Source organism: Ptychodera flava, chromosome 6 (assembly GCF_041260155.1).
Source record: "Ptychodera flava strain L36383 chromosome 6, AS_Pfla_20210202, whole genome shotgun sequence".
In the NCBI taxonomy this organism is placed as follows: domain Eukaryota; kingdom Metazoa; phylum Hemichordata; class Enteropneusta; family Ptychoderidae; genus Ptychodera; species Ptychodera flava.
In genome coordinates this window covers 29,332,216-29,353,333 of record NC_091933.1, presented here as the reverse complement: position 1 = coordinate 29,353,333, position 21,118 = coordinate 29,332,216, and the positions used below count along the sequence as shown (strand labels likewise).

General features: G+C 36.0%; 1 protein-coding gene across 4 annotated transcripts in view; it reads left to right on the top strand.

Annotated features, from left to right (window-relative positions):
• LOC139135437 (uncharacterized) overlaps positions 1 to 18,190 on the top strand; it is a 46,743-nt gene extending 28,553 nt beyond the window's left edge. For 2 of the 4 annotated variants that reach the window (XM_070702815.1, XM_070702817.1), the window contains exons 35-47: positions 70 to 294; positions 688 to 795; positions 1,725 to 1,859; positions 4,238 to 4,337; positions 4,966 to 5,122; positions 6,251 to 6,351; positions 7,500 to 7,648; positions 8,654 to 8,824; positions 9,276 to 9,371; positions 9,680 to 9,923; positions 10,474 to 10,500; positions 11,052 to 11,206; positions 15,167 to 18,190. In XM_070702815.1, coding sequence (XP_070558916.1) covers positions 70 to 294; positions 688 to 795; positions 1,725 to 1,859; positions 4,238 to 4,337; positions 4,966 to 5,122; positions 6,251 to 6,351; positions 7,500 to 7,648; positions 8,654 to 8,824; positions 9,276 to 9,371; positions 9,680 to 9,923; positions 10,474 to 10,500; positions 11,052 to 11,206; positions 15,167 to 15,295 — 1,797 coding nt within the window. In that variant the 3' untranslated portion in view covers positions 15,296 to 18,190. The remainder of the gene's footprint in view (positions 1 to 69; positions 295 to 687; positions 796 to 1,724; positions 1,860 to 4,237; positions 4,338 to 4,965; positions 5,123 to 6,250; positions 6,352 to 7,499; positions 7,649 to 8,653; positions 8,825 to 9,275; positions 9,372 to 9,679; positions 9,924 to 10,473; positions 10,501 to 11,051; positions 11,207 to 15,166) is intronic. The other 2 variants (XM_070702816.1, XM_070702818.1) reach the window with 1 other exon arrangement.
• Positions 18,191 to 21,118: the final 2,928 nt, after the last annotated feature.

Genomic DNA, 21,118 nt, shown 5'->3' with positions numbered 1-21,118 from the left:
GATGAGAATATATACCAGTTTGATAGTATTTTTAAACCCCACTCCTTGTTTGATGTTGACACCATGCAGGGTGAGATTTATGAAGGCATGATCCGTGAAGATGAGCCAGTGCCAGCTCCAAAAGGAGCATCAGAAATGGAGATTCGTGCCAAGCAGCTTATCAGACTGTTAGACCATCTGGAAGCATTCATGATCCTGGAATTACGCAAGAAGATTGCCAAGGAGCACACATTGGTTGTTTCAGAGAGAGGTAGAGAGGAAGGCAATCTACCAACTGATCTGTGGAAGAAACCAGTGAGTTGCGGAGTCATGTCCTTGCACCATCAAATTTCAGTCAAATAAAGACAGTCAAAGAAATTAAATAATTGCTGGTTTTTATTTTGCTTTTAAGTAGTAGTACACTGCTACTAAGCAAATGAGAATTGACAATCATGAATGTAAGAGAATCACTCTCAATATGTAATGCACCCGAAGTTTGTGTCAGAAATTCCTATCAAAACTTTGAGGGATTAAAAGATAGCAATGTTAGAGCAATTTTGTTGATCAAATAGATTTTAGACCATTGAACATATCAATAAATATTCATCAGATGTTCCAGTCCATGTTTCAAAGGTAAACAACGAATAATTGTGATTAATTGTAATAAAACCAGGGTATCTGACATGTTATGTTTTTTTAATTTTACAGGTTATAAATGAGAGAATGACCATTGCTAAACCTCACATAGCGGAAGACTTCAGTCGAATGTTGATGTCAGAAGCCACACAGAGTGGCGATGATATCATTATCAAGAGGGTGAGTAAAAATGCCCGGAAATGAGTTTGTCACTGAAATAGTCAACTGTTTGCATTAACTGTAGCAGAGAAATGTCATATATGATACTGTGCCATCCATAGTGAGACAAATGAGCAATACACAATCTCATTAATCAGGTTTGAGAAGTCAACTGCAATACCACTGAGAGCAAAGAATGAGCAATTATACCATTTCATTACAAAAACCAAAAGACACTATTCTATGTGATTGAGAGACAAAGAAAGTTTCAGAGATGAACAAACATTCACACTTTTTGATGGTCAAAAATGCTTCTTAATACTGTCTTTATGAAACATGAACTCATGGAATACTTCATCACAAGTTACATAGCAAGTGGGTTATTTTACTGACCTTTTTGGAAATGCACAGAAAGGTTCAAATTATTGCTTTCTGTAATCAATAGAAAGTAGACTTGCTTTAGCCCCACATCATTCAGTACTTCAAATTGAGCCAATGTTCAACTCAATTCCTTTTTGCACCCACAAATTGTAACTCCTGAGGAAGAAATTAACAAATCTTAAGGTACCAGCTATTGCCTAATACAAAAAATTATGCATGTACTGTCTACATGTATGTGATAGATATATCCTATGGCTGTCTGTTACCTTAACCCTTTGAGCACCAAAGTCAATTTTTGTCACCCTTATAAAATATACATGTACCTTAGTCAATTTTTGTCACAATTTTGCCAAAATTTTGCTAAAAAACTATGGCCAATGAAATGTTGATTTCATTTGGTCCAAAATAATTCCAAAAATTACAGAAAAGTTCATAAAAAATGGGTAAAATGTTGCACTAAAATTTTGGTGGGAAAAAATACAGCTCTCAAGGGTTAATAAAAGTACTTTATCCACTATAGTGATTTCGGAATACTAAAAGAAGTTTATTCTGTCTACCTCCCATCACAGGAAGCACTGAACAAATCTTTGTCCATGCTGGCAAACTTGGTGATGCAGAGAGAGAGGAGCAACTACGAATCATACTCCATGTATTACGAAAATCTTTTACGACATCATCACCAGTTACTCTATCAGAGGGAGCAGGTTGGTGATTGCTAAGCTGTGCTATCTCTACAGTCTGTAGCTTTTTGTACTTTTAATTCTTGCTATGTTGAAGCAAGCAAGATTCACTAACAAATCTAACTGTTTACCAAAATGACTATGGTACATACATATGTTTTCAGTGCATCATCAGTACCCAGAGATTTCAGGGGATTTATATGTTTAGAGAGATTCATAGATCAACTATAAAGTGTTACAGAAAAATTTTAAAAGTTTGCTATCCAAGAAATGTCCCACATTACCTCACTTTTGCCACAAGTAGAATGAATACTGGTGACCTTCATCCTCATTCTAGACATGTTATATTCACCTGTTTTTGTTTTTTTTTTTGTTTTTAGCTACTATAGACTTTAGTCTATAGAAGCTATTGGGATGGGTATCCGTCCGGCGTCCGTCGTCAGTCTGTATGTATGTATGTATGTATGTATGTATGTATGTATGTCCGTTTGTGAGGCGTCCGTCCACTCAAATATCTTGAGAACCGCAGTACTTACTGATTTGATATTTATTGTGTAGATGAAAAATATGATTTTGAGAAACTAGTTTTTTTAATTTTTTGATATAATTGAAAATAGGCAAATTAATGCCAAAAAAGGCGTTTTTGGTAAAAAATCTTTTTCATAACCGCTGGTCAGACAGCTTTGTTATTTGGTATACAGGTCCCTAGGGGTAACCCAACTTAGATTTGTTCAAGTTGTGATGAAATATGCAAATCTGTATTTTTAAGGAATTTTTTTGTCATTTTTGGTCAAAATTTGACTTACATTGTATGTAATTCTTGTACTGTATAAACCCTATCAATTCACCCAGAAAAAAATAATTAATATGATTTTGAATAATTGAATTAATTAGGGAATCATCAAAGCCAAAATAATTTTATTGTAGAATTATCAGAAAGTTCAACTTTTTTTGACAGTTCATAGTGAAATGCTTACCATCGTGGAGGATTAAAACATGTGAAGGCAACTTTCCTGAATCCCAACTTTGACATATTCTGAACTGTCATTTATTTTGCCCTGTATGTTTAATATCTAAAAGAAATTGCTCAAAATAGTCAATAGAGATAGAGATAGAGAAAGTTCTAATTTCTATTTATGGTTGACTTTGTAAGGATAAAATAAAATAAAATTACTCTTTGAGGAAAAAAATAGAGTGGTCAATTAAAAGAGTGGTCAAAGTGATAGGGTTTTTATGGTAAAGCTAGGCTGTAAGATTACTCATGTGCTATTTATAGCACTTATGCAATCTGTGTAAACAGTGCAATTAAAGTTACATGATTCCTTATAATGCTTTTGATGACCTTGAACTTCTTAAGTTTCAAACATTTGTCTCTTCAGTGTACTTTCTCTGAGTATGTACAGTCTCAACTTATTCAACAAAACTTACTTACAATGTTAATTTGAAAGTTAAAATGTGCTTGGTTAATAGGATGAAAATACTGATACTTAATTTTGTATCCATGTCTATAGTAGCTTCAGGGACTTTGGCCCTATGTTTGTTTTTGTTTTTTTTCGGGGGGGGGGGGGGGGGGGGGGGGGGGGGGGAGGTTGCATAAACAGCAGTTACAGGATGACCCAGCAACTGATGCACCTTTCAAACGCCCTCTAGTGTGACAAGTGTACAACATAATTAAATGCAAAATGATCAGTTTATCACAAGAAATAACCTTGATTTGCAGTTGATAGTTTTCACAACTTGATAAAGGAGGCTTTCTTGTCCTGGTATGATCTGAGATAAGCATGTTCATGCAGAAAATGATCAGGCAGTTAGCCTGAAACCGACTCTCATACTATCATAGTGCAGTGGTGAATAAGCCTCCATCATCAACCATGCTTCCATGTTCTATGCATACATGGCATTCAATCCCACTCAATCAAGTCAATAATCTATTAACCGATTTGAAAAGCAAGAGTCACAAAGTTGCCGCATTGAACATTCTTGAAATAAAACTTCTGTAATCAGTGTGATAAAGAGTAGAGGCATGTAATTCATTTGCTATGAAAAAGTCAAGGGAAACTCTTCCTTTCATGCATATTTGGTATAAGGTCTGATGTCATTATGAATTATTTATAGCAACCCAAACCCCACACTGTTCACAACACTAGGTCATTGCATTCACCCCCACTATCTACACAACACTCTGCTAGGGTATGTTGCTCCAATTAACTGTTTTTATACTTACCGTATATGCCCACAGACTTGGGTCAAGTCTTCCCTTATTCCAAGTTGCTGTCACGGCCATTTAATTTAAAATTGCTTCAAGTTGTATATTCATTGACTGTCATATTAATACTGTCACTCTGAGATCCCATAGATAATAAAGTCCTTTTTCATCAATTCTAATTCAACATTCCCAACAGGAAATCAAGAAATTACAAGATACCAGTAAAGATACTGGTGCATCAGGACTTGTGGAGGTGCAATGCCAGCTGGCTGACCGAAGCCACGAACTCATCCTCGGTGAGTGGTTCATTCTATTTGGATAAATTTATGGATGAAAATTCTTGCCATTATTCTTTGGTGTTCCAAGGCTGTATTGCCAACCTGTATGCATATTAATGATAAATAAATATTGAAAAAGGATATTCTTGATGAGATTTCAGAGAAGGCAAATTGTTGCTGCAGATTTTAGAAAGTCAATACAGACGTTCAACATAGACTGTCAAAGTGACTTCTCTCAGTGCTCATTGAGAATGATAGGTGTATTGCATCAAAATGTATGCACCTTCTACTAGAGAGCTAAAATATGTTGTTTTAGAAGTCAGGAGAAGTAAGGGTGAATTTCATTGTGAGAAGAAGATTTGACATACTGATATGTATGTACGTGTATGTATGTATGTACCGGTATGTATGTATGTATGTAAGTATGTACAGGTATGTATGTATGTATGTACACATGAAATCTACTAGGGTTTTTTGTTTGGTTGTTTTGTAAATTTATTTTGCTAACATGTATATATTTACAAGGAAACATACACTGGATAATTCATTCATTTAACAAGTAAGACTCTGAAAGATACTTTTGATATGCTACTCACAAAAACATCGCATTTACTTACTGTTTTTTTATATCAATCCCCGCATACAGAGATCACAGCATTGCGAGCCAAGATAGCTGAAATGAGAGAGCTAGCACTCACCATGGAAACTGATATTAGAGAGAGAGTCAAAGAGGAATACAGGGACCTTGTTCAGAATCTTTTCTCAGCTGCATTTACATTAAAAACAAGATTTGATGAATTCAGGTAAGAGGTGTTGAACTTTGGAACTCATAACATGGTGTAAATAGTTATAACATTCTGACCTTTAAAATCTTCAGCAAAACAGTTATTTAGTCTTTTAAAGTAAACCATATGCAAATACATTAATCATGTGATACCATGACAGCGAAAATCCCCCTTGAGTTGGTTGTTGAATCAGCCATTTTGATAGCTGTATTGAACAGTTGACCTGAAATCAGTTTGCAAGATTTATTACTCAACTTGTCTCTCTTTTTCATAAATTAACCCATTAAATTACAGTTCAAATTTTTACGCAAGTATCCAAAAATACATTTTCAACAGCATGAGGACAAATGAATTACATGTACACATTTCTTATACCAATAAATGTAGAAGTCACAGCAACACCTATCATCTTGACACAGTGACAAAAGTCAATAGTGCCAAACTTCATATGTTCATGTCGTGTCTTTTTTTGTTTTTTAATAATAAGTTTATTCAGATACTATAGGCCAACGGCCTCAAAGTATTCCATATCAGGTATCAAACAAATGTACAGGACGCTCTCTCAGGAAATGGCGAGAGAGAAAAAAAATAAAGTAACAATAGCTATACAAAAGCAGCTGTTATTACATCGTTGCTGGTGTCTCAGAACGCTTCTTCATACCGAAGAAGACAAATTTCGCTAGACTGCGTAAAACAGTTGTACTCTGAGTCTGCATGAGCAAACTAAATTTTTTGTCTGACGGATTTAAGTAGAAATATTTTGGAATGTATTTTGTTCTTAAATCTTGATAAAGAGGACAAATTATACAGAAGTGGAATTCATCTTCAATTGATTTTAAAATACAGTAAGCACAGGTTCTTTCTGCACGTTCGTTACGTAAATTCCTATCTTCCTCAATGCGTAAGGAATGCATAGATACTCGAAAGCCACACTAGGCCTCTCTGTACCGGTCATTTTCAATACAAGATAAATACATCTCTTCCTTAAAAGAATATTTGAAAGTACGGTAGCAGTCCAGTTTGGGTAAAAGATGTTAATTTGAGCTCAAATTCTGAGAGTCAATATCTCGTCGTGTCTTTTTGATCGCCAGTCCAGTATTGCTACTGGCAAAATCTCTAACTACACATCGTGTTTGTCTCTTCTAGGAACCAGCTGTATGATGATATGTTCAACAGTATTGGTGACGTTAGAAGGGAGGCAGTCATGACTATGAGCAAACTCAAATCAAAACAAGGAGGGATGGAAGGTTGGTCAATTAATAACATCCTCAGTGTTTCTGTTCCCGGTGAAACTTTGCCATCTGAAACTGTTAAAACAGACTACAGTCCATTCAAGTCATGAGATTCTCTCATTTGTCTGCACTTCCTTCTTTTGGCTTCAAAATAATGTTGTGTTTTCCAATAATGTCAAAAGGTCAATTTAATCGTCAAATATATAATATGTTGAACTCTGATATCACCCTAGTGAGCATAATGAAGTCATTAATTCACAGTGGATGCAGAACTTGGGAAAAACTTTTTCAACATCTTCTAACTTTTTATCTTAAATTTATTGGTTATTCCATCTAGCATTTCAGATCTGTTCCTGGTGAAACTTTACCACCTGACACTGTAAAAACAGACTACAGTCCATTCAAGTCATGAGATTCTCTCGTTTTTCTGCGCTTCCTTCTTTTGGCTTCAAAATAATGTTGTTTTTTTCCAATAATGTCAAAAGGTCAATTTGATTGTCAAATATATAGGTTGATCCTTCATCTTACTCTAGTGAGCATACTTAAGTCATTAATTCAGAATGGAATGTAGAACCTGGGAAGAACTTATTCAACAGTTACTAACTTTTTATCTAAAATTTATTGCTTATTCCATCAAAACTCTCATATTTTTTTGATATTTTTTGTTTGACGATGTTTTTGTTACAGACAGAACCCTGGTTAAATTTACTGGTGTTACCCAGTCATATTAGCTAGCAGGGTACCTCTCAGTACATCAACGCAATCATATTAAGAAAGAAATGGTGCCTTGGTTAATAAAGCATTTTAACATGTGTTCCTGGACCTTTCAAGCTTAACACTGTTTTATTGCTAGGTGTCAGTGAACATTTACCACATTTTCCCTGTATATGGATCAAACTACATTACTAGAAATGATCCAGCACACCCGTGCACACATCCTCCCATAGAGTTCCAACTGTGATGTAGAAAACAGTAATGCAACAGCATTTTTGTGAAGATTCTAAAGCAACCTGCGATTGCAAAAATGCTAACAAGAAAGTCATAGGTTTTCCAGAGCTATTTACACTGTGAAGGAAATAGTGATTCATGATACCAAGAACATCAAATGCAAGCACCTACAGTCCTACATTAATTTTGTTGCGTGTAATTTTTTTTCATTGCAGAAGAAGATGCCTTACAGAGGAATCTTAGGAAGAATGAAGAACTTAGTAGAATTACTCATGACAACAACCAACTCAACAGACTGGTGTTGAAAATGAAAATGATGAACAATTGGAAACGTACACACCTTCGAGAGTTTTATGAGTCAGAGGTGAGTCTGTAAAAGACCAACAAATGAACTTTGACATTTGACCGCTGGTGCTATTGTGTCCACAAAATAAAAATGCACACCACGACTGAGGATTGATTGCTTTCTTTTGTGCCCCATGATGCCACTAAGTTGAATGTACTTTGGGGACAGATATCCAGACTCTCAAACTTTCACAATGCTACTTTTGGTCTACCATTTGAAGGGGTTCATTTTGAAGCTCATTGAGTAGGTTAAGCTTTCAACGGCTTATTTTTGTGAAAATCGAAATTTTTTTATTTTCCCAAAGACATGGCGGCCATTTTGAATGTCAGTAAATCTTAGGTAATTTGTCTCTCTAGTGCCAATGTTGCACAGTGACCCCTGATTTTTATTCTTGATATGAAATAGAATGGTCAAAAGTTTCTCTGAGACAAGTTTGAGTTTTGTCTTTCAGTTTTGAGGCACATACTACCTTAAGACCAGACTTGGCAAGCTATGTCATTCAAAATTACAAAAATTCTCTGCAGCTCAACCATGCACTTTTCATGAACAAAATCTACTCATATCTTAATTTCAATGTATATTAAAAATTATTTATAGCTCCACCCAGATGTTTCCCAGTGTAAGCTTCTCATCACTTACATATATGCTTGGAACCTACTAGCTGGTATAACATCACCCACATTCACCCCAGAAAATCCAAGTTCCATTCTCGGTCTGTTCAAAAGTAGCCATAGGGTAACTGACCTTAATTGTACCCAACTACTGTTACCTTTACTCAATGAGACATTACATACATGTCTTTCATCTCTGCTATACTTAGTTTAAGGGGCAGGGGAAGGTCATCAACTCCTCACAAATCTTAACTGCAATCAAAGACCTTGAAAAGACATATTACGGTACATGCACTTTTCTAAAAGCTCAAATGACCTGTGTTTTCATTGCTTAAATAATCTTTAGCAAAAGACATTATGAAAATATTTCAACATGATTATGTTAACTTTTCGTTTTTCTTTTTCATGATAGGTTTTCAGGCTTCAACAAGAGGCAGACAGATGTAAAAAAGAGAGCCTGGAAATCCAGATGATGGCCGAGGAGGATGTCATCTTACTTCGGCAGGAGCTGTTGGCCATGAAGAAAGCCCTCGCAAATTCAGAGAAGGCAAGGGAATTAATCCAGAAGCAACAAGAGAAAGAGGTAAGATCAGTGAGGTAGTTGATTGAAAAAAAATCAAATTTGGATGTGTCTTCGTAGAAAGTCAATATACCGGCAGAAGACATGTATTAAGTGAACAGAATATCAGTGAAGATTTAAATGTCACGCACAGAATTAGACCATGCATATTCTCCTGTTAAAATGAGTCTTAAAACACATTATACACTTTACAGAATGAGTATATTCATTTAGAAAACAGATAGGCAATTAAGATTACGGCTTCCCACAGTGCTTTATTTCAGTCAGGACGATACACAGGTTAAAAGATGTGCCAGGGTTTCCAAGCTATTTAGCACAGGACTTCACTGTTGTAAATTGGGGAACCGCCAACATTTTATTTATGATACCTAAAAACTAAGTATATGTACCTTAGTTGCCTTATCCTGACAGAACCACTGAGCACATGCATTTGTTGTACATTGGTATTTTTCAGTCACGACAGAAGAAAGAACTAGAGCACAAAGTTGAGCAGGCTGCTCGTAGTGCTAAGCAGTTAGAACATGCAAGGGCTTCTAATCTAGAAAAACTGGTGAGTATAAAATTTAGTTGTCTATATTGGGTCTCTTAGCTGTGCAGTGATGACATTTGTTGTTCGGGATCCTGATTTTTATGTTTTCTGTTGCAACATTAAAGGGACAAAATCGCTTTCCTTTGCCAAAGTTTTTGTCAATTTTTTTAATTTCAGAAGGGTTTCCATTTCAATATGTAGAATCTTTTGTTTGTTATACATGTTACCCTGACTACACACAAAATAACTAGTGCACTACAATTCAGTTTCAAGTTTACAGAAGAGCTGCTGTGTGAACCAGTCAGATTCACCACAATTTTCACTTGCAGATGGAACGACTTGAAGACAAGGATGTCCGTCTCAAGACGCTGAGCAGCGAACAAGAGAAGAACATGAAGATGAACCAGATCATGCAGAATAAAGTCAGGAAGGACATGGGACAGATGAAAAAACAACTGTCCCATGAAAGGTCCATGAAATTGGATGCTTTCCAGCGAATCGATGAGCTACAGACACAAGTGTACGACTATGAAGTTGACTACCAGCTACCATCCAGACCCCATACAGCTGGCAGTAAGTAAAGCCTTATCTTTCAACTAAACTAAGTCTGTGACAAACATTCTCAACACTCTATCATGCACACCCCTACTTTTGCGTCATCAAGTTTGACAATGGCACAGTAAAAGTTTGTTTCAAAATGTTGTGTTTGAACAGTTATATTTAAATGGCTGTGCGAAGACAATCAAAATTTTTCATTTCTTTTTTGTCGATCAACCTATCTGACAACTCATTCACACATATTTGAGAATAGGTGGATGTGTGTGAGCTTGGCAGCATGTTTTTGGGGAAAGAAATTTACATGCAATTACTTTTGTGCTACAATCAGAGACAGTATTACCTGCCTGGTATATTTGATGTGAATCAAAATATATCTTGCATTTCTCATTGCTGTGTCATACATTCACACATCAATGGTCCAGCTTAGCATTGATTTCAACAGGATTGCCCTGATGAGATGACCACAATCCACCCTGCATTTATCCTACATGTGTTTGAATGTAGCCCTCATGTTCATATTTCATAATTCTCATCTGTCCGGATTTTTCCCTGAATGCCATCCCAGTCAACTTTTTTAGTGTTAGATTTCCACGTAAGTATGCCGAGAGAGGATAACCAAACATATTTTTTTTCTTTCTTTTGTTTTAATTTTTCTTATCATTTTTATTTCTTTTTTGTTTTGAAACAACTCTCTACATGAAGTGTTTTATCTGCCTTTTTGGTTTTCTCACAGATCCTAACTACATTCACCCATATACTGATCTCTACTGTATTTCTTTGTCCACACATTGAGTGATTTTGGTTTGTAGCTACACTGTAAGAGTGCAGTGACATTAATTTCCTAAATCAGATTTTCTAACAACAATATACAAAAAAGAGAACCGAGTTTAACCCTCTCACTCCAGTATCCATCGAAATAGTCACAACCCCATTATGGTACATAACTGGCTTCACGTAAATCGTAGGTAACGTGTGACATCATGCTAATTTTCTCATGGTACATGTATGCCTTGTCGATGATGTTAAGCTATTAATGCTGATTTCCACGTACATTCATACCTCCTCCCCCATTGTAGCAGTGCAAAGGTCATGGGCCTACTTTGAAATGTACATGTACCTCATTACAATTACTTTTCTCCTCAGCTGTGAGAACTACCAGGACAACAAAGTCCAGCCGTCCAAGTACAGGGTTTTGGCCACCAGCCATTGGTTTCCCACCGAATTATAATCGATCTTTGACCCCTGACCCATGGCCTAAAGAAGGAGACAGTGACAGGGTAACCCAGAGACCAAAAACTGTAAGTGGAATAATTAAATTTTTTTATGGTTCACCTGTGAGGGCAGCCATCACATCCATAGTGTGATTGATTGTTATTATTTTGGATTAAGTTGTATATACATTTTTAGATGAAGCCACTCAGTTACTTATGTATACATTTATTGTTTGCAAGATTTACTTAACAAGTGTTATTAATCTTACCTTAGTAACTGTCATGCCTTATTAAGTCACATGGACTTTTCAATTCTTTTCTGTATGTACAGTTCAAATAGATGTATACATGGTAAAATATATACTGTAATACATTTGGAGGTAAAAATCTATAAATTGATATTTACAGTGCGTTTCACCTAGGTACCACAACTCAGCGTATGAGACAGACACATTTCACCTACAACACAAACAATTAGTTTGGGTATCACGACACATTTCAAAGTCACCGACTCCTTGATTAATTACAGTAAACCAGCATGTGGCAGCCGCAGTCTAGACTGAGAGATACACTTGATCTACAATGTAACTGTTTTTACAATTTCAGCTAAGAGTTGAAGAGCTGAAACTTTAACCTTGAAAGAAATGAAATACACAGGGCCCGAACAAGATGTCGACTTCGAGATCTGACATGAACCTCAAATGTCAGTTGTCAATACAAGAAACGAAGTTTATTTCATTCATTTCAAGTTAAAGTTTCATATTAACATTTTATTTCGAGAGCAGATGTTTCTGTTGAGAAAACCTTCAGTTCTTCGACTCTTAGCTGAATTCATAAAAACAGTTAGATTGTAGATCAAGTGTATCTCTCAGTCTAGACAGAGGGGCTGCTCCATGCTGGTTTACTGTAATTAATCAATGAGTTGGTAGCTTTGAAATATGTTGTGATACCCGAGCTAATCATTTGTTTTGTACATGAAATGTGTCCGTCTCATACACTGAGTTGCATTACCTAAGGTGAAACGCACTGTATATTCTTATGAAAGCCTCGGTGACAATTTCAAATGATTGCATTGCTTCGGCATTTTTAGCTCCCATAGCCATATGTATATATGGCAATGGAAGCTATTCTTTTAGGCTAGGGAAATGTCTGTATGTATGTATGTCTGTATGTCTGTATGTCTGTCCTTCAACATCAAAAACTCCAAAACCGCTGTACATTTCATCTTGATATTTGGTGTGTACATGGCTGATGGGCTGTAGATGAGATTTTGTTCAAATGAAGTTGTCATTGCCAAAAATATGCAAATTAAGTGAAAAAATGTAAAAACAGTCAAAATTGAAAAAACTCAATAACCACTGAGCAGATTACATGAAATATTAGCATGTAAGTACTTTGGGCTGACATGAAATGATTGTGCACATCTTGGGTCAGTATCTTGGACTTGCTATTTTTCATGAATTTTTTTGTAATTTTCTCCCATTTTTGGTCAAAAAATCTTCTTCTCTGAAACCACAAGTCTGATTGATTTGAAACTTGGTATGGAAGTGCATAGGAGTGACCTTTCCCAAATTTGGGCAAATCGTGGTGAAATTTGCATATTTTTAGTTTACACGTCCATAGACTGCCATGTATAAGGCAGATCTCCATAGACTCCCATGTATAAGGCCACGAAAAATAAAAATTTAGTTTCTCATCGTATTCATATTGCAAAAAGGATGCAGTGACACAATTTTTAGTCCCCACGGATGAAGTCCAATGGGCTTATAGATTGGGTCATGTCCGTCTGTTTGTCCATCCGTGAGTCCATCCGTTCACGCAGATATCTCGGATATTTTGACAAAATGTCATGTGACCTTGATGACCTTTGATCTCAAATATACATATTTGTCCATAACTCAGTAACCACAAGTGCTACCACCCTTCATATATGGTATGATGGGACACCTTATGACGCCACATATTGTACCTCATTAATTATGCGCATATCTAATTTTGAGCGAGCCAATAGAGCTAGAGGTCTGATTTTTGGTATATAGGGATAACTTAGCAAAACAATTTTTTTGACAAAATGTTACGTGACCTCGGTGACCTTTGACCTCAAATATACATATTTGTCCATAACTCAGTAACCACAAGTGCTACAGCCTTCATGTATGGTATGATGGGACACCTTATGACGCCACATATTGTACCTCATTAATTATGCGCATATCTAATTTTGAGCGAGCCAATAGAGCTAGAGGTCTGATTTTTGGTATATAGGGATAACTTAGCAAAACAATTTTTTTGACAAAATGTTACGTGATCTCGGTGACCTTTGACCTCAAATATACATATTTGTCCATAACTCAGTAACCACAAGTGCTACAGCCTTCATGTATGGTATGATGGGACACCTTATGACGCCACATATTGTACCTCATTAATTATGCGCATATCTAATTTTGAGCGAGCCAATAGAGCTAGAGGTCTGATTTTTGGTATATAGGGATAACTTAGCAATACCATTTTTTTGACAAAATGTCACGTGACCTCGGTGACCTTTGACCTCAAATATACATATTTGTCCATAACTCAGTAACCACAAGTGCTACACCCTTCATGTATGGTATGATGGGACACCTTATGACGCCACATATTGTACCTCATTAATTATGTGCATATCTAATTTTGAGCGAGCCAATAGAGCTAGAGGTCTGATTTTTGGTATATAGGGATAACTTAGGAATACAATTTTTTGACAAAATGTCACGTGACCTCGGTGACCTTTGACCTCATAAATACATATTTGTCTATAACTCAGTAACCACAAGGCTACAACCTTCATATATGGTATGATGGGACACCTTATGACGCCACATATTGTACCTCATTAATTATGTGCATATCTAATTTTGAGCGAGCCAATAGAGCTAGAGGTCTGATTTTTGGTATATGGGGATAACTTAGCAATACAATTTTTTTGACAAAATGTCACGTGACCTCGGTGACCTTTGACCTCAAATATACATATTTGTCCATAACTCAGTAACCACAAGTGCTACAACCTTCATGTTTGGTATGATTGGACACCTTATGACACCACATACTGTACCTCAATAATTATGCACATTTCTCATTCTGAGCAAGCCAATAGAGCTGGATGTCTGATTTTTGGTATATAGGGATGAGTATAGGAGAGAAATTTTTTGACCAAATGTCACGTGACCTCGATGACCTTTTACCTAAAATATATGTTTATGTCAATAAATAAGTAACCACAAGTGCTATGTCCTTTGTATTTAGTAGGATGGGAGACCTTATGACAACACACGCTTTACCTCATTAATTATGTACACATCTAATTCTGGGCAAGCGAATAGAGCTAGAGATCTGATTTTTGGCATATAGGGATTAATTAGCAATATAATTTTTTTTTTTCAAAATGTCATGTGACCTCGATGACCTTTGACCTTGATTATACATATATATGCATATCTCAGTAACCACAAGTTCTATACCCTCCAATTTTGATAGGATACAAGACCTTAAGATGTCACATCTTGTTCCTCATTTATAATGCGCATATGTATTTCTTGGCTGGCCAATACTGCTAGAGGTCTGATCTTTTTTCCCGATTTAGAACCATAACTTAGACATGCCTCATGTGTTTCAAATTGGGAAAAACAACATAGACCTATGTGCCCATAGATCTCAACATATTCACTCCAGTGATACTTCTTAATGACCACATTTTCCTGCCCCCACCAAGACTAATACTCCTATTACAAGTGGGGACTATGTCATTGTAAATGACTTGTTGAGTTAATGGTTGTATCACAGTATTCGATATATCTAATTCTGTATTTTTTCCATTTTATATTCTGAATAAAAACATTAAACATATTTCACTGTCTCCAGTACATTACATTTAAGTATTTTCACTTCATGCACTTTATCCCTTTCACACATTTTCAAATATCTGACCAGAGAACAAACACTAAATAGTCCAGGATGGGAGCTACAGTGTCATTGACGCTATTTTTCTCTTGGGGCTTTCCGCAGGTGAATGGCCGCCTTAGGAGTCAAATCACAGAACAGCTAGTCCATGACATGGAACCACACCAACACGAGACCATAATGCAACTACTGGCTCTAGAGAAGACCAAGACACAAAAAGTGGGACAGAAATAAAATTTTCGTCTCACTTAAAGACAATCCTATCTCCAGAGAGCAGAGAGTGCCTTCAACAAATATTGCCAAAATATCATCCGCTCTCTATAATTTATCAATAACAATGATTATCCTTTGAGTGCTGTAATTTTTCCGCCAAAATTTTAATTCAACATTTTGCTAGTTTCTATGAAGTTTTCTGTGTTTTTTTGTAATTTCTGACCAAATGGGCACCACATTTCATTTGCTACAGTTTTATATCAAAATTTGGCAATAATCTGAAAAAAAAATGACATGGGTATATTTTATGAAGGCGACTTAAACTGACTTTTGTGCTCAAAGGGTTGATATGAGGAAAAATACGTAGAGAATACCTTGCGTAATATTGTCTGCAGTGCTCAGCCAAATATTCATAGACTTCAAGCAGATATACTCACAAAGCAACATCAAGTGAAATTTCATCACCCTTTTGGAATGATCTTGTCATTACCATACACATCTCAATATTCATACAGCACTTTGTCTGCAGGCAATGCTGTCTGTGTGACAGATTAATTCAGCCATAAGTCCTCTAACCAGATGATCGGAATTCAGGCAGTGTAAACCACATAACTTTTGATGTCTTCAGGAACAGAATTTAGTCTTGTGAAGTCAGCAATAATCATAGTTTCTGAATGTATGAACATCTTAGCTCTGTGTTTGCTACCTATTATATTTTAGTCAGTTAAAACAACAAGAAGCAATTACTATTTTCATTTTGTAACAGTTTTGAGATGAGTTTTATTTGAGGTGAGCATTTTGAAGGAAAATACCAATATAGTCAACAGTTTCTGCTCAAAGAGAGGAGTAAAGGATATGATTTCTGAAATTCTAGCCGAGTACCAGACGTTTTTATTTTTTTTTAAGTCAAGGTTTTGCATCATTGATATGATGCCAGCCACAAATACACCTTTTTTCATGTTGGTAAGTCTTACAAATACAAATCTCTTGCCAAAGCCTATCAATATTATTTCTCTTCAGTCCAATTTTTCTGTCCTTTGTTCTTTCAGTGATTGCTGATTTCCTTGCTCTCATGTTTCACACTGACAGGCTACACATCTGAATTGTTCCGCTATCTGACATGTCATAAAGTATTCAAAAAAGCAACAATCATGACGCTTTTAAAGTTTTTGATGTTATTGAAATGAGGAATTAAGAAGTGCAAGAATGAAAAGATATTGATCATAACTATAAAAATTGTCTAGTAAGCAGTTATTTTTTGCAATGAGCAGATCTTCCTATCGATGATGGTACAAAAGAATATGAAGTCAGTGTGCCTATTGGTTAATTGATGAATGTATATATAGATTGTAAAGTGTGATAGAACTAATGTATTTATTTTTTGGTTTTGAAAAGTGATACTCTGGAGGCCATAGGCTGTATGAAATACAAGTTTGTCATCAGAGAATTCTACATTGTGAAAATTGAATACCATAGGGCTTTGCATGTATCGAAAAAAAGATTCCTGTGTAAAATTAAAAAATGTTTTATCAGTTTTTATTACATTTCATAAAACGCCCATCCTGACATCAACTTAGTACTATTTATAAAAAGTTCCTCAACACAACAAGGTGTGTGTAGTTTCGTGATAAGAAAAATTTGCCAAAAGTTTCTTGAGGAGAAAAACACATCTTTTAAAAGAGTGTCTTGAAATGCAAAGTTTCAGGATTGACTTTCATTTTACCAATTTGTTTTCACAAGTTTCACAAAGGTCATGGGAATCGTGAGAAAACAAGCAACTTCACACATTTTTTGTCAATTTGTCAATACAGGTAGCTAGTTGCAAAGTTGTCAAATAACCTGAAATTGTGAACGCCGAAGTGCAAAACTTAATTATGTGCAAAATTATGCTAACAAATGTATATTTCATGAATATGTACATGTATGTAATTAGTGAACTTTGGTAAAATGAGCTAATTTTTCAGTAAATAGGCTACTTAATATAAGGTATAAACTTTAAAGAATTTTTAAGAAATGTATCTTCTTAGGCTTTATATAAATTTCAGTTTGGAACATTTGACAGAGCTTCTTTTCTTTTAAAAAAATGCAGTTTTGCAGAAATTGTGAGATGCTAAACTTGTCAGTGTGCAGTTTTTAGAACAAACTGTAGGGATCTAGATCAACAGTGATCAGATGACACGCAAAATATATTCAGTCTTTCCAGATGAAAAAGTAGTCGTTGAGCATTGTGTAAATATTTCAAAGGGGTTTGTTTACCTCTAATTGAATTAAATTTATCACGATATAGACTATGTCTCACAAAAACCAGTGTACATGTAATTCTAAGTTTGCCAAACAAAGTAGTCAGTTCACAACATTACATTGTGGGCTTTTAAAAAACTAGCATAAATTAAATAGCACTTGAACCATGGAATTCACAATGTGGCTTCCAAAGATAGAGATAGATCTTGTAATGTTAAAAAGAAAACTCAATACTGACAAACAGTTTCATGTACGCAGAATAAATTCTGTCATTTTGTTACCCTGATACTGAAATTAGACTCAGGCTTATCAACATTTGATTTCAAAAGATTTGGCTGCACATGAAACTCCATCCATTCACCATTTCTCACACAGCAAAATCATCTGAAGTAAAGCAGTTTTGTGAATTGGCTTTAAAATGTAGAAAGTTCTCATAATTTTAACAAGGACTTTTTCTTTCAAACCACAGGCTTTAATTTGAATTTCTCTCAAATATATATTTCTCCGATGCTAAATGTTCATCCTTACAAGAATTTGCATAGATATGTAGGCAAGATTCCCTTGTTATTGCTTTTCAAAATTATGTCAGTCGGTAAATCTGTATTTTTGTATTTCAAGAAACCATTGCCTTGTACATATATAAATTAAAAAAATACCAACTTTAAAAAGTATTAACCACTCTCTTGTTTCAGTTTATTTTCAGTCATAAAATCGTGTCATTGTGAGGCTATTGAGTATTACAAATGTGCCACAAAGAGCATTGGTACAGCTTTATGCCCACTCGTCCTGCTGTATCTTACTTTCATGACTGGAGCATTGGATGGATCAAGTTGTGGCTATTTTCATACAATGTAAATACAGTTTATCCTCGTTATTTCCAGTGTCAGTATGGAGTACGATCTAGGACACTCTGACAACCTGTACAACTAAACGTACAGAGCGTGACAGAAATTCTTGCTGTCATCTAGTGGGTCCCTAGCCCCGTAACGTCCAAAAATGAAAACTCAGAGGTACCCAGGATGCTGTGGTTTGGGTACTCGGATATGGCCAATGCAACGGAATTGACATTCTGAACTAATATGGTGTCCAACCCATGCCAAAATTACTACTTTCTATTTTACCCTACTTTTGAATTCCATTTTACAACTCAACATTCTATATATTAGAATAGTACTACAGAAAGTCGCAAGAAATGTTTAGTTGTAAAGTTGAATTCAGAATAGAAAGTTGAGTTAACTCGATTGGAACTAATTTGGGATAATTGGATGGTTAAGTAGTGTCGATTTAATCTGCAAATGTAATCTCATCTGCTTTTCTTTTTAAGTTACACACTTGTTTTAATAAGTAATTTGCAATATTGCAACATTCAGCTTATAGGGCACCTAACACTTGAGAAATGTGGAAAATTTGAAAATCCAATTATCCCAAATTAGTTCCAACCGTGTTAGTTGTAAAATTGAATTCAAAATAATGTTGAGTTGTAGAATCGAAATCCGAATAGAATGTTGAGTTGTAAAATTGAATTCAGAATGGAATGTTGAGTTATAAAATTGAATTCAGAACAGTAAAATTGGAAGTAGTAATTTTGGCGTTGATGGACACCACAAAACATGTTTCCTGGTCATGAAGGCTATTAGCCTGAGGGGCCATGCGTTACCAGATACCGTTTCTGATAACACAAGGCAATGAAGGATAATAAATGGGTGCTACTGCCCAAATAGAGATCAGATTATAGGTGGTATAGAACCTCAGGGGGTACTCCCATAGGAAAGGTGTACGGGTATGTGCCGCCCGAATGGGTCACTTTTTCAAGAAAAAATGGCTAAACACCGTCAATTTTCCATCTGAAAATCCCTAAACATGGGTCAATAACAAAGCAAATGTCAGTTAATGTCCCTTGCTTCAGGAAAACCTTCATATGCAACAGAATGAAGGTGGAAATTCCCCAAATTTGTCGAGCAAATCCCTAACAAATGGTCACATTTTTGGGGCAGATGCTTTCAACTCGAGGGGGGCTCACACATGACCCCCCCCCCATATGAAAATATCAAGAGTATCCCCCCCCCCCTTCCCGCATTAAGAACACACGACATGCTCATATTGTTCTATGTGTTTGTCTTACAGTAAATGTGCTTTGATGTAAAGCCTATAAGCACTGAAACAAAACATTATGAGAAGTTTGCTGGGCGATGCTCCTTAGCATACCGTATAAAGTCCTGTTTGCACTTTGAATCTTTGTTGTCAATGAGTTCAAGTTCCTATACGCTGTTGAAATAGAGAATCTTGCTGTTTTAGTCGTAGGCTCGTCTCTCATCCCTGGCGCTCATCTTGATCTAGCCACAAACTATTGTTTCGGAGCAGCAGACGACACTAAGCATATGGTCACGTGACCAGGCACTTTTCCCCAGGGAAAATAGTCTTTGCAAAAATACCCTCTGACGTCACTTTTTCGAAGCAGTAGGAACTAGTTGTTTTTTTTTCGTCACGTGAAGTGTTCTGGCTTTGATCGCCATTACAGATTTGTTACTAAATATAGCTGCACGCGCGCGACATCGGACAACGCCACCTTAAATTCGGACAATTTTGTTGTCGGATGCGCGGCTGTTGTTATAGAAATAACGGGCGACGCGCTGACCATTAACGTTTATTTGTGGGCAAGGGCGAGAGGAAAGCCAAAAATTAACGGGCGAGGCTTGCCGAGCCTGTTAATTTGGCTTTCCTCGAGCCCGCGCCCACAAATAAACGTTAATGGTCAGAGCGGAGTCTGTTATTTCCATTATATTATCAGCGAACCCAAGAAAACTATCAAAATTTCCGAAAATTTCAGGAGCGAACAACAACTGGGCCCCAGAAACTGAGCAATACGCGACGCACTGTCACGCGCGCTGTAAAAAATTGGCAAATCCGGAGATGTTTTCGGAAAAAAGTATCTCACTGAACCATAAATTCATACGAATTAGTGTGACTTTTGGTAGCTATTGTAACACTAGCAGGTTATATTTTCAACGTTTATGCGGAAAATGCGGACAAATATTTATTAATGCATATTATTGATAGAGAAAAATGACGTCATTTGTGATCATCGCTCGGAATGAGCATGTGGCGTGTCAGTGCACGCACCGCGCAGCTCTTCAGTCCATAAAGAAACCCAATTGATCTCAACGGTAGCTGTATATTATATAGTATATACAAATGATATCACACTGAACAGTATACCTGTGATGACACCACTGTAATGTTTCATGGTTTAGATGGTATAACTCGTTGAATAACAGATTGATGATGTGAGTAATATTGACTTTGAGGTGTCACAGTTTGCAAAAGATGTACAAACTTCCACAAAACTTCACAATGCAATTTTACCATTATCCCATAAGTCCGTTGATGTCAGTGTTTCCGGTGGTTTACCTGGGTCTTTTCCTGTGTGAAGTGGTGCTTTTTATGATTCATGTACATTTTTGTCAATGAACAAAAACATTTTCACGTGGTCACCTGGTACTTATTTCAAAATTGTAATTAAGTGAAAACAAAGTGAACGCCTATTGCCTATATGCAAGTCCTCGAGAAAACCATAGACCCTCAACCTTTATCCTTACAAAAGTA